At 47.6% G+C, this 14,045-nt stretch overlaps 1 protein-coding gene across 2 annotated transcripts in view; it reads left to right on the top strand.

Annotated features, from left to right (window-relative positions):
- The first annotated feature begins 1,742 nt into the window (after positions 1-1,742).
- The window catches only part of ACER1 (alkaline ceramidase 1), a 33,362-nt gene continuing 21,059 nt past the window's right edge, over positions 1,743-14,045 (top strand). Inside the window, exon 1 of one of the 2 annotated variants that reach the window (XM_063615947.1) lies at positions 1,743-1,914. In XM_063615947.1, coding sequence (XP_063472017.1) covers positions 1,864-1,914 — 51 coding nt within the window. In that variant the 5' untranslated portion in view covers positions 1,743-1,863. Of the gene's footprint in view, positions 1,915-5,290; positions 5,448-14,045 lie in introns of those variants that run through there. The other variant, XM_055238278.2, reaches the window with a different exon arrangement.

The raw sequence follows: 14,045 nt of genomic DNA, 5'->3' as shown, positions 1-14,045 counted from the left end.
GGAGGTTGCAGTGAGCCCAGATCGTGCCATTGCAGTCCAGCCTGGGCAACAAAAGCGAAACTCCATCTCAAAACAAACAAACCCACAACTTTTTGTCTTGAAACAGTTTGTTTTTATTTTATTTTATTTTATTTTTATTTTTTTTTTTTTTTGAGATGGAGTCTCGCTCTGTTGCCCAGGCTGGAGTGCAGTGGCATGATCTCGGCTCACTGCAAGCTCCACCTCCTGGATTCACGCCATTCTCCTGCCTCAGCCTCTCGAGTAGCTGGGACTATAGGCACCCGCCACCATGCCCGGCTAATTTTTTGTATTTTTAGTAGAGACGGAGTTTCACCATGTTAGCCAGGATGGTCTCGATCTCCTGACCTTGTGATCTGCCCTCCTCGGCCTCCCAAAGTACTGGGATTACAGGCGTGAGCCACCGTGCCCGGCCGGAAATAGTTTGTTTTTAAAATTGATTATTTTTTTTTTTAGAGACACAGTCTGCCTATGTTGCCCAGGCTGGTCTCAAACTCAAACAGAAATTGCAGTGAGCCAAGATCAAGCCACTGCACTCCAGCCTGGGCGACAGAGCGAGACTCCATCTTAAAGAAAAAAAAAAAAAAGAACTAAGATACTCTCTTACACAACCGGAATTCATTTATCTACTTCAGAAAATAAATACAGACACAATACTATTATCTACTTTATATTCCATGTTCAAATTTCACCAATTACCCAGTAATGTCCTTTGTGACTTTGGGCATTGTCAGACTAAAATTTTCCCAATCTGTACAGTAATCATTATTGACTTAAACATTGTCTTTAAACAAGTTCACTTTCCAAAAACATTAATGCATACATTTACTTCAAAAGGAAATTTTATATTGCTCCACTACATGGAAAGCTACTAAATAAATAGAAAGCAAGTATTAAAACCAACACTGCTAGGCACGGAGGCTCACGCCTGTAATCCTAGCACTTTGGGAGGCCAAGGCGGGCGGATTATGAGTCAGGAGTTCGAGAGCAGCCTGGCCAACATGGTGAAACCCCCGTCTCTACTAAAAATAAAAAAAATTAGCTGGGCATGGTGGCGGGTGCCTGTAATCCCAGCTATTTGGGAGGCCGGGGTAGGAGAGTTGCTTGAACCCAGGAGTCAGAGGTTGTGGTGAGTGGAGGCCACACCATTGTACTTCAGCCTAGGTGACAGAGCAAGACTCCATCTCAAAAACAAAAGAAAACAAAAAAAGCCCAATGCTAAGATGGGTATAGTTCCTTTTTTCTTTTTCTTTCTTTTTTTTTTTTTTTTTTTTGAGACAAGGTCTTGCTCTGTGGCCCAGGTTGGAGTGCAGTGGTGCACACATAGCTCACTGCAACTTCAACCTTCTAGGCTCAAGCAATCTTCCCATCTCAGCATCCTGAGAAGTTAAGACCACACATGTGTACCCCCACTGGCTAACTTTTTAATGTTTTGTAGAAACAGGGTCCTCTATGTTGCCTAGACTGGTTTTTTGTTGTTGTTGTTGTTGTTTGAGGTGGAGTCTTGCTCTGTTGCCCAGGCTGGATTCCAGTGGCGAAATCTTGGCTCACTGCAACCTTCACCTCCTGGGTTCAAGCGATTCTCCTGCCACAAGAATTGCTTGAACCCTGGAGGTGAAGGTTGCAGTGAGCCGAGATCGCGCCAGTGCACTCCAGCCTGGGCAACAGAGCAAGACTCTGTCTCAAAAGAGAAAACGAAAGTCAGAGAGAGACTGGAAGAGGCTGCACTGTGGCTGTGAAGGTGAAGGACAGGACCCTGAGTTGAGGGACATGGGTGGCCTCTAGACACTGGACAGGGCAGGAAACGAGGTCTCTCCTGGAGCCTCCACAAGGAACACAGCTGCAATGACACCTTTAGCCTGTAAGACACATTTCAGAGTCCTGACGTGTAGAAAGGTAAGATGATAAGTGTGTGTTGTTCTAAGCCATTACATTGGTGGCGTTTGTTACAATAACCGCTGAGAGCTCACACGCCTCTGTTTGTCACCCTCTCTCTAGCTCCTCCTCTCCCCGTAGCAGGGGAAGAGCTCTCCCCGGGCTCCCACTCACCTGCCGGGCTGCTCTGTCCTCCCCAGTCAGCACCATGATTGCCCAAGTTCTCCAGTCTGGGCTGGGCGTGAGCGCCAGTCACTACCTTACTGCCGGCTATTAAACCTTCGCCAAGATTCAGGATCTCAGCAGCTGGGTCCTGTTCCAGCTATGAGCAGAAAGGGGCCTCAGAGACCATCTGCTCCACCCACACACAGAGCAGAGCCTGTTTCAAAATTACTCCGTGGGGAAGGAGTCAGGGTCGCTACTGGGGAGCTTGGGTGGCAGGGGTGGTGTCTGTTTGCCCCCCTGGTCCAACTGGGAAGGGGATTTAGGGGCTAGGGCTGTAGCTAAATGGTGTATGTTTGTGGAGAGGTGCTATACAGAATCAGGTCAAGCTTTAGTTTTTTTTTTTCCTTCCTTCCTTCCTGCCTGCCTGCCTGCCTGCCTGCCTTCCTGCCTTCCTTCCTTCTTTCTTTCTTTCAAGACAGAGACTTGCTCTGTCCCCCAGGCTGGAGTGTAGTGGGGCGATCTTGGCTGACTACAACTTCCACCTCCCAGGTTCAAGTGATTCTCGTACCTCAGCCTCCCAAGTAGCTGGGACTACAGGCACGCACCACCACGCCCAGCTAATTTTATTTTTTTATTTTTAGTGGAGATGGGATCTCACATGTTGGCCAGGCTGGTTTTGAACTCCTGACCTCAAGTGATCCACCCGCCTCGGTCTCCCAAAATGCTGGGATTACAGGTGTTAGCCACCATGTCCAGCCCCAAATTCCTCTTTTAAAAACCTAAATCAGGCCGGGCACAGTGGCTCACACCTGTAATCCCAGCACTTTAGGAGGCCGAGGCGGGTGGATCATGAGGTCAGGAGATGGAGACCATCCTGGCTAACACGGTGAAACCCCGTCTCTACTAAAAAATACAAAAAAAATTAGCTGGGCATGGTGGCGGGCACCTGTAGTCCCAGCTACTCGGGAGACTGAGGCAGGAGAATGGCGTGAACCCGGGAGGTGGAGCTTGCAGTGAGCCGAGATCTTTCCACTGCACTCCAGCCTGGGCGACAGAGCGAGACTCCGTCTCAAAAAAACAAAAACAAAAAAAACCCTAAATCAATACTTCGTAAAATTGTGGTAGAAGATACATAACAGGAAACTGATAATTTTAATCATCAAGTGCACAGTTCAGCGGCATTAGGCACATTCACATGTCTATGCAGCCGTCACCACCATCCCCTCCAGAACTTTCTCATCTTCCCAAACTGAAACTCTGTCCCCAAGAAACACTCCCTATCTCCCTCCCCAGCCCCTTGTACCCCCCGTTCTACTTCCTGTCTCTGTGACTCTGAGGACTTTGGGGGCCCTCCTAGGAGTGGGATCACACAGGATTTGTCCTTTTGTGTCTGGCTTATTTCACCCAGCTTGATGTCCTCAAAGTCCATCCATGTTGTTGCCTGTATCAGAATTTCCTTCCCTTTTCAGGGCTGAGTAATATTCCATGGTATGGATGAACCACACACATTGTGTTTATCCATTCATGTATTAATTAAAAATCTAAATCAATCCCGTTTAAAAAAAAAAAGATTTTTAGGCCAGGTGCGGTGGCTCACACATGTAATCCTAGCACTTTGGGAGGCTGAGGTGGAAGGATCGCTTGAGCTCGGGAATTAGAAACCAGCCTGGGAGACATAGTGAGAACCTGTCTCTACAGAAAATAGAAAAAATTTGCCTGGCCTGTAGTCCCAGCTACTTGGGAGGCTAAGGTGTGAGGATCACTTGAGCCCAGGAGGTTGAGGCTGCGGTGGCCTGTGATTGCACCACTGTACTCAAGCCTGGCAACAGAGTGAGACCCTCTATCAAAAACATTTTTAAAAAATTGGAATAATTATAAACCTGCAGGAACCTGCAATAATAGTATAGAACAATCCCAGTAACCTTCACCCAGTTTCTCCCAGTGGTACCTCTTTTATAACTGTACATTTTCACAACCAGAAAGGTGATAGAAATATGACCTATAGACCATATTCAGATTTCAACAGCTTTTCCCACCCGTTCATGTGTTAGACAATTTTCTTTTCATTTTCTCAGAAAAATGGGAGCAAATCTATGCAATAGTATCACATGTATAGATTTGTGCAAACACAACCACAATTGTAAAGTTTAAATTTATTTTGGCCAGGGCACGGTAGCTCATACCTGTAATCCCAGCAACGTGGGAGGCTAAGGTGAGAAGATTGCTTGAGCCCAGGAGATTGACACTGCTGAGAGCTAGGGCTGCACCACTGCACTCCAGCCTAGGCAACGGAGCAAGACTCCATCTCTTAAAAAAATATTTATTTATTTTATTATTTTATTTTTATTTTATTTTATTAATTTATTTTTTTTGAGACAGGGTTTCGCTCTTTTTTTCCAGGTTGGAGTGCAGCAGTAGGATTAGAGGCATGAGCCACTGCGCTGGGCTGAAATATCATTATTTTAAAAAGAAAACTTTGGGTCTGGGCACAGTGCACATGCCTGTAATCCCAGCACTTTGGGAGGCCAAGGCAGGTGGATCATGAGGTCAGGAGATCGAGACCATCTTGACTAACATGGTGAAACCCTGTCTGTACTAAAAATACAAAAAATTAGCTGGGCGTGGTGGCAGGTGCCTGTATTCCCAGCTACTCGGGAGGCTGAGGGGGGAGAATGGTGTGAATCCGGGAGGTGGAGCTTGCAGTGAGCCGAGATCACACCACTGCACTCCAGCCTGGGTGACAGAGCGAGACTCCGTCTCAAAAAAAAAAAAAAAAAAATTAGCTAGGCATGGTGGCAGCATGTGCCTGTGGTCCTGACTACTTCGGAGGCTGAGGCAGGAGTACTGCTTGAGCCCGGGAGTTTGAGGCTGCGGTGAGCTATGATGATGCCACTGTACCCCAGCCTGAACAACAGAGCAAGACCCTGACTCTAATAAATAAATAAATAAATACATAAATACATAAATACTTAAAAGATAAAAACAGTTCCCTCCACTGCCCCCACCCCAATTCCTATTCCTGGATAATCTGGATGGGAGGTCTCTTCCCTGCCTACTTCTGCCCCCTGCCCTGCCTGGACAGCGCCAACCCCACGGCTTATGCTCAGGGCTGCTGTCACTGCACAGCCAGGCTGCCCTGGTACAACTGGGGAGCGGCCCAGCAGGTTTTTCCTCTCAGTCTGCCTGCCGCGGGGCACCGGGCTGTCCTCTCCCCGCCTCATCAGGGCCCGGCCTTCCGAAGCTCGCCTTCTCCTCTCTGCCGGGCGCAGCCGGCTGGTGGTGGCCACTGAGACAAGATGCCTAGCATCTTCGCCTATCAGAGCTCCGAGGTGGACTGGTGTGAGAGCAACTTCCAGTACTCGGAGCTGGTGGCCGAGTTCTACAACACGGTGAGTGTGCGGGTGTGTGAAGGAGTCTCTCTAGATGCCGGTTCGAATCCTGGTTCCTCCCCATACATCCTTACTGGGGAATCTTGCTGGAGTGGTTCACCTGTCTCAGCCCTAGTTTTCTCATCTATTAGCCAAAGAGCGCCAGCTTTCATTCATTTACTTGTCTTTACTTGATGCCAGGCTCTGTGGTAGGTTTTGGAGACACATCGGTGGCCAGGAAAAGAACCGGTCTCTGCCTTCCCTAAGCTAACGCTGATGTGACTGCAGGCATTTGCAACTGGGAGCAATGGTGCCTTCTTGGAGGGCACAGAGGCAGCTGTGGTAGGGGGAGGCAGAGGGTGCCCCTGAGCCAGAGGGGGTGGGCCAATCAGGAAAGGCTTCCCGGAAGAGGTGATTGTGTCTGTCTTGTTCGCAGCTGTACCCTCTGACCAACTCGTCCCGGTGTGCCTGGGACTATCCTGGTTTCAGTATTTAAAAAGTTTCACCTCTTGGCTGGGCAAGGTGGCTCACGTCTGTAATCCTAGCACTTTGGAAGGCCAAGGTGGGTGGATTGCCTGAGCTCAGGAGTTCAAGATCACCCTGGGCAACGTGGTGAAAGCCTATCTCTACTAAAATAAAAAATTAGCCGGGTATGCTGTCAGGCATCTGTAGTCCAAGCTACTCAGGAGGCTAAGGCACGAGAATCGCTTGAACCCAGGAGGCGGAGGTTGCAGTGAGCTGAGATTGTGCCACTGCACTCCAGCCTGGGTGAAAAAGTGAGACTCTGTCTCAAAAAAAGAAAAAAAAAGTCCCACCTCCTGGGAAACTCCTCAGTTCTGGACCTTCTGGGGTGGTCTTTTTCCCTGTTAAAACACCACATGGGAAGTGCTAAAAAATCATGGATGTACCTAGCGCCATGGCTCGTGCCTGTAACCCCAGCAATTTGGAAGGCAGAGGCAGGAGGATCGCTTGAGCCCAGGAGTTCCAGACCAGCGTAGGCAACATAGCAAGACCCTGTCTCTATAATAAGTTTTTAAAAATTAGCTGGGTGAAGTGGTGCGTGTTTGTAGTTCCAGCTACTTGGGAGGCTGAGGTGGGAGGATTTCTTGAACCCAAGAAATGGAGGATGCAGTGAGTTGAGGTCATACCATTGCACTCCAGCCTGGGTGACAGAGGGAGACCCTGTCTCAAAAAAAAAAAAAAAAAAAAAAAAAAGGCTGGGCGCGGAGGCTCATGCCTGTAATCAGCACTTTGGGAGGCCGAAGCGAGCGGATCACCTGAGGTCAGGAGTTTGAGACCAGCCTGGCCAACATGGTGAAACCCCATCTCTACTAAAAATACAAAAATTAGCCAGGTGTGGTGGTAGGCGCCTGTAATCCCAGCTACTTGGGAGGCTGAGGCAGGAGAATGGCTTGAACCCAGGAGGCAGAGGTTTCAGTGAGCCGAGATCGTACCATTGCACTCCAGCCTGAGGGACAAGAGCGAGACTTCGTCTCAAAAGAAAAAAAAAGGAATGCACAAATGATCACGGCATTTAGCCAAAGCTTAAAGCCAAAGATCAGTGCAGCTATGCCATGCCCATACTGGGTGCTGGGAACACAGGGGTGTTTGCCTGGAGCCTTGGGGATGATGGGATCCAGGCATAGCGCTTAGTTCTTTTTTTTTTTTGAAATAGAGTCTCGTTCTGTCGCCCAGGCTGGAGTGTAATGGCACGATCTCGGCTCACTGCAACCTCCGCCTCCCGCGTTCAAGCCATTCTGCTGCCTCAGCTTCCCGAATAGTTGGGATAACAGGTGCCCACCACCACGCCCGGCTAATTTTTGTATTTTTAGTAGAGACAGGGTTTCGCCATGTTGGCCAGGCTGGTCTTGAACTCCCGACCTCAGATGATCCGCCCACCTCAGCCTCCCAAAGTGGTGGGATTACAGGCGTGAGCCATGGCGCCCAGCCTCGTAGTGCTTAGTTCCATGCTCTGCACATAGCCCTTGCTCGGTGAGCAAAAGAGTGCTTGCTGGCTGGGTGCTATGGCTCACACTTGTAATCCCAGCACTTTGGGAGGCCGAGAGGGGAGGATCATGAGGTCAAGAGATCAAGACCATCCTGGCCAACATGGTGAAACGCCGTCTGTGCTAAAAATACAAAAAATTATCCAGGCATGGTGCTGGGTGCCTGTGGTCCCAGCTACTCAAGAGGCTGAGGCAGGAGAATCACTTGAACCTGGGAGGCAGAGGTTGCAGTGAGCCAAGATTGCGTCACTGCACTCCAGCCTGGTGACAGAGCGAGACCTCATCTCAAAAAAACAAAAAAGTGCTTGCTGTGTACCAGGCATGGCCCTAAACATTTTACATGAAACACCTCCTTTAATCTGCACAGTGACATTGGGAGTTAGATGCAATCTATATGATATAGACTTCATCCCATTTTCCAGGTGATGAAACAGGTGTTCAAGGAGTTTGAAGGCTGTGCCCAGGGTCACCCTGGTTATTAGAGCCAGGATTTAAACTTGGTGAGTCCAGGAGACTTTTCTAGGAGGAGGGTCAAAGGCTCAGATTCAGGATGCTCAGGTCGCTCTGACCCTGTTACCTTTGACCCCGGGGCTTCCCATACCTGGGAAGTGGGATTATGAGACTCCAGGATCCTCAGGGTCTCACTGATTCTTGCTCTTCCTTAGCCAGAGATATGGTTTCCGGTCCTCAGTAGTCCCACCTCTAACATGGGAGGGAGCTGAATGATTGGTCCTCAGAGGCTAAGATGATGGGTAAGGGCTCTAGAGCTCTTCTCTCTGGAATCCCCAGCAGCCACTGTGGTCCAGTGTTCTGTTTTCATCCTGCTCCAAGATGAGAGCCCCTGCAGAAGGCACTGACAGGCTGGGCGTGGTGGCTCTCACCTTTAATCCCAGTACTTTGGAAGGTCGAGACAGGAGGATCACTTGAGGCCAGAAGTTCAAGACCAGCCTGAGCAACATAGCAAGACCCAGTCCCTACACAAAATTTAAAAACTAGCTGTGGGCTGGGCACCGCTGGCTCATGCCTGTAATACCAGCATTTTGGGAGGCCTAGGCAGGTAGATCATTTGAGGTCAGGAATTTGAGAGCAGCCTAGACAACATGGTGAAACCCCATCTCTACTAAAAATACAAAAATTAGCTGGGCATGGTGGCGCACGCCTATAATCCCTGCTACTGGGGAGGCTGAGGCACGAGAATCACTTGAATCTGGGAGGTGGAGTTTGCAGTGAGCTGAGATCACGCCATTGCACTCCAGCCTGGGTGACAGGGCAAGACTCCATATCAAAAAATTAAAAATTAGCCAGGCGCAGTGGCTCACGCCTGTAATCCCAGCACTTTGGGAGGCCGAAGCGGGCAGATCACGAGGTCAAGAGATCGAGACCATCCTGGCTAACACGGTGAAACCCCGTCTCTACTAAAAATACAAAAAATTAGCTGGGCATGGTGGCGGGCACCTGTGGTCCCAGCTACTCGGGAGGCTGAGGCAGGAGAATTGTGTGAACCCGGGAGGTGGAACTTGCAGTGAGCTGAGATCGCGCCACTACACTCCAACCTGGGCGACAGAGCAAGACTCCATCTCAAAAAAAAAATTAAAAATTAAAAAATTAAAAATAAAAATAAAAACTAGCTGGTAGGCTGAGGCAGGAGGATTGCTTGAGTCCAGGAGTTTGAAGCTGCAGTAAGCTGTTACTGCACCACCGTATTCCAGCCTGGGCAGCAGCGTAATATCCTGTCTCTAAAAAATAAAAAGCACCTAGAAAGGGCTGATTCAGGTGTGTCCTGAGCCTGAGTATAGCTGTGTGTTCTTATCTCAGGCAAAATTGTCCCTCCACTGGATTCTCCTGTAGCCTGTCACCAAATAAAATAAACTGAGCCACCTGTACCTACCAGGTAAGGCTGCAGTTGTCAAACTCCTCTGATCATGACACCTATTAGGAAAGAAATTTTACATCATCATCACCCTGTACCTGCCTTTCCAGATGTGTATCATACAGAAACAAAAGTTGCACAAAACGAGACTTACCCTTCCCTAGTACAAACACACCTGGAACTATTCTATTCTATTCTATTCTATTCTATTCTATTCTATTCTATTCTATTCTATTCTATTCTATTCTATTCTATTCTATTCTATTCTATTCTATTCTATTCTATTCTATTCTATTCTATTCTATTCTATTCTATTCTATTCTATTCTATTCTATTCTATTCTATTCTATTCTATTCTATTCTATTCTATTCTATTCTATTCTATTCTATTCTATTCTATTCTATTCTATTCTATTCTATTCTATTCTATTCTATTCTATTCTATTCTATTCTATTCTATTCTATTCTATTCTATTCTATTCTATTCTATTCTATTCTATTCTATTCTATTCTATTCTATTCTATTCTATTCTATTCTATTCTATTCTATTCTATTCTATTCTATTCTATTCTATTCTATTCTATTCTATTCTATTCTATTCTATTCTATTCTATTCTATTCTATTCTATTCTATTCTATTCTATTCTCAAAAAGCCTCTCTCCAAACAGGTCAGGGGATGAGGAATAGATTCAGAGTTATGTGAGAAAGGGCTTCCCCAAGACCTTCTCCTCCAAAACACTTCTGAGTATCCCAAACCCATAGCTAATAAATCATACAGTTCAAAAGGGTGGAGTGGGTGGCAAATTTTTTCTTTTCGTGTTTATTTTATTTTATTTTTATTTTACTTTTTTTTAGAGACACAGTCTCACTCTGTTGCCCAGCCTGGAATGCAGTGGTGCCATCACAGCTCACTGCAGCCTTGACCTCCTGGGCTTAAGTGATCATCCTGCCTCAGCCTTCAAAGTAGCTGGGACCACAGGTGCATGCCACCAAACACAGCTAATTTTTAAATTTTTATACAGATGGGTGCTGGGCACAGTGGCTCACACATGTAATCCCAGCACTTTGGAAGGCCGAGGTGGGCCAATCACTTGAGCTCAGGAGTTCAAGACCAGCCTGGACAACACGATGAAACCCCATCTCTATCAAAATTACAAAAAAAAAAAAAAATTAGCCAGGCATGGTGACACGCATCCATAGTTCCAGCTACTTGGAAGACTGAGGCAGGATAATTGCTTGAACTTGGGAGGTGGAGGTCACAGTGAGTGGAGATGGTGCCACCGCACTCCAGCCTGTGCAACAGAGTGAGACCCTGTTTAAAAAAAAAAACTGTTTTGTATAGAGATGGGGTCTTGCTATGCTGCCCAGGCTGGGCTCAAGTAATCCTTGTGCCTTCACTTCTCCAAGTGATAGGATTACAGACATGAGCCACTGCACCCAATGCCAACCTTTTCTCTACAGGGCTAGCTAGTAAATATTTTTGGCTTTTTTTTTTTTTTTTTTAGACGGAGTCTCACTCTGTTGCCCAGGCTGGAGTGCAGTGGCGCAATCTCGATCTTGGCTCACTGCAACCTCCGCCTCCCCGGTTCAAGCAATTTTCCTGTCTCAGCCTCCCAAGTAGCTGGGACTACAGGCATCTGCCACCATGCCCGGCTAATTTTTGTATTTTTAGTAGAGATGGGGTTTCACCTTGTTGCTCAGGCTGGTCTTGAACTCCTGACCTCAGGTGATCCACCCTCCTTGGCCTCCCAAAATGCTGGGATTACAGCCACGAGCCACCATGCCCGGCCAAAATTTTTGGTTTTCTGGGCCATCCAAACTCTGTCTCAACTACAGAACTGTGCCACTGTAGGTGAAAACCAGCCATAGATAATATCTAAATAAATGGGTGTGGCTGTATGCCAATAATTTTTTTTTTTTTTGAGATGGAGTCTCGCTCTGTTGCCCAGGCTAGAGTGCAGTGGTGCAATCTTGGCTCACCCCAACCTCCGCCTCCCAGGTTCAAGCGATTCTCCTGCCTCAACCTCCCAAGTAGCTGGGATTACAGATGAGCACCACCATGCCCGGCTATTTTTTGTATTTTTAGTAGAGACGGGGTTTCACCATGTTGGCCAGGCTGGTCTCGAACTCCTGACCTCGTGATCCACCCACCTGGGCCTCCCAAAGTGCTGGGATTACAGGCACGAGCCACCACGCCCGGCCAATTATTTTTTGTTTGACACTGAAATGTGCATTTCATATAATTTTCACATGTCACAAAATAATCCTTTAATTTTTCAATCATTTGAAAATGTAAATATGATTCTTAGCTTGTGGGACACATGATACAAGGCAGTGGGCTGAACTTCGCCCACAGGACAAAGAGTGTTTATTTATTTTATTTTTTTTTTCATTTCTTATTTATTTATTTATTTCAAGACGGAGTCTGGCTCTGTGGCCCAGGCTGGAGTGCAGTGGCGTGATCTCGGCTCACTGCAAGCTCCGCCTCCTGGGTTCACACCATTCTCCTGCCTCAGCCTCCCGAGTAACTGGGACCACAGACGCCTGCCACCACACCTGGCTAATTTTTTGTGTTTTTAGTAGAGACGAGGTTTCACCGTGTTAGCCAGGATGGTCTCGATCTCCTGACCTCGTGATCCGCCCGCCTCAGCCTCCCAAAGTGCTGGGATTACAGGCGTGAGCCACTGTGCCTGGCTTTTTTTTTTTTTTTTTTTTTTTTTTTGAGACAAAGTCTCTCTCTGTCACCCAGGCTGGAGTGCAGTGGTGCAATCTCGGCTCACTGCACTCCAGCGATTCCAGGTTCAAGCGATTCTCCTGCTTCAGCCTCCCGAGCAGCTGGGATTATAGGTGTGCACCACTACCCCCAGCTAATTTTTGTATTTTTTTGCAGAGACAGGGTTTCACCAGTTCATCCAGGTTGCTCTCAAACTCCTGACCTCAGCTGATCTGCCTGCCTCCATCTCTCAAAGTGCTGGCATTATAGGCATGAGCCACTGTGCCCGGCCTGCTTTCTTGCTGCTCTGTTTTTGAGGATGCAGAGCCCAGCCACTCACGGTCAGGGTTACAGAAGCAGGACACACCCAAGCACTCACCCCAGGTGTTTGGAGACTTCATAGAAAAGGACATGTAGGAGGTGGGTTTTGAAAGATGAATAGGAGTTTGCCAAGTGGGGTAGGAGTTTGGGGAAGGATAGCAGGAGAGCGGGGAAAGATGTGCTCAGTTCTGGAAGTCAAAGAGGAGCTGGTCAGATTGAGAAAGGCGAAAGTGTGTTCCTGTAGCTACAATGTGGGGAGAGATGAAGACGTAACGGTTTGCATGCTTGGTTAGAATGTTGGAAATGTATCCTGTGTTCACTGATGGACTCATTCATTTATTCAATCAAAATGCTATAAACCCACCACTGCTGGATGATCCTGGGATTGCAGGGAGAAGGCTCAGTGTCCCCAGGTTGTAAGAGACCCAGAATTAGAAACAGATTTCTTCAGCCCCATGGTTAGCTTGAGGCGGAGAGAGGAAGGGGGTGCCAGAAGCGGGGTGTCAGAGGAATGGGGCATAAGGTGTCTGCTTGCTGAATGGGGAAAGAACATCAACAGTGCTCTGGGGGCAAGTCCGGTGGCTCACACCTGTAACCCCAGCACTTTAGGAGGCCGAAACAGGAGAATCACTTGAGCTCAGGAGTTTCAGACTAGCCTGGGCAGTATAGCAAGACCCCATCACTACAAAAAATTAAAAAAAAATAGGCTGGGTGCGGTGGCTCACACCTGTAATCCCAACACTTTGGGAGGCTAAGGTGGGTGAATCACGAGGTCAGGAGATTGAGACCATCCTGGCTAACATGGTGAAACCCCCTCTCTACTAAAAATATAAAAAATTAGCTGGGCGTGGTGGTGGGTGCCCGTGGTCCCAGCTACTCGGGAGGCTGAGGCAGGAGAATGGCGGGTGAACCCAGGAGGCGGAGCTTGCAGTGAGCCGAGATCGCGCCACTGCACTCCAGCCTGGGCAACAGAGTGAGACTCCATCTCTAAAAAAAAGAAAAGAAAAGAAAAGAAAAGATAAGAAAAAAAAAAATATATATATATATATAGCTGAGCATGGTAGTGCACACTTGTGGTCCCAGCTACTCCGGAGGCTGAGGCAGAAGAATCGCTTGAGCCCAAGAGTTCAAGGCTGCAGTGAGCTATGATCACACCACTGCACTCCAGCCTGAGTGTCAGAACCAGACTCTGCCTCAAAACAAAACAAAAACAAACCCAACAACAAAAAACAAACAATACCATGGAAACCAAGTCTAAGAAGAATGAGTAGATGTCCTCTAAGGCTTTGAATTTTGTTTGTTTGCTTTTTTTGTTTGTTTGTTTGTTTTTGTTTAAAAATGGTTGGTGTATTCATGTCACACATAAACCCTCTCAAAGCCTCAGGAGCCATAGCCAGGAGACTCACAGTTTTTCAAAGTAGAGCTGTGCCAGTAGAGGCGTGCTTCAGAGATCCAGAGGCTTAGGGCACCATCCTTGAAAGAGCCTTGAGATAACTGAACATCCTTAAAGGTAATTTCTTTTCTGTGACATTTTACCTATTCCCTGTTTGTTTGTTTTAGCGACTGGGTCTTGCTCTGTTGCCCTGCCTGGAGTACAGCGGTGTGATCATAGCTCATTGCAGCCTTGAACTCCTGGGCTCCAGCGATCCTCCTGTATCAGCCCTCAGAGTAGCTGGGATTACAGGCATGAGTCCCCACGCCCAGCTC

The sequence above is a fragment of the Symphalangus syndactylus genome, chromosome 13 (assembly GCF_028878055.3).
Source record: "Symphalangus syndactylus isolate Jambi chromosome 13, NHGRI_mSymSyn1-v2.1_pri, whole genome shotgun sequence".
Lineage (NCBI taxonomy): Eukaryota > Metazoa > Chordata > Mammalia > Primates > Hylobatidae > Symphalangus > Symphalangus syndactylus.
Note: the sequence above shows the minus strand (reverse complement) of the source record. Positions and strands in the feature narration are given on the sequence as shown.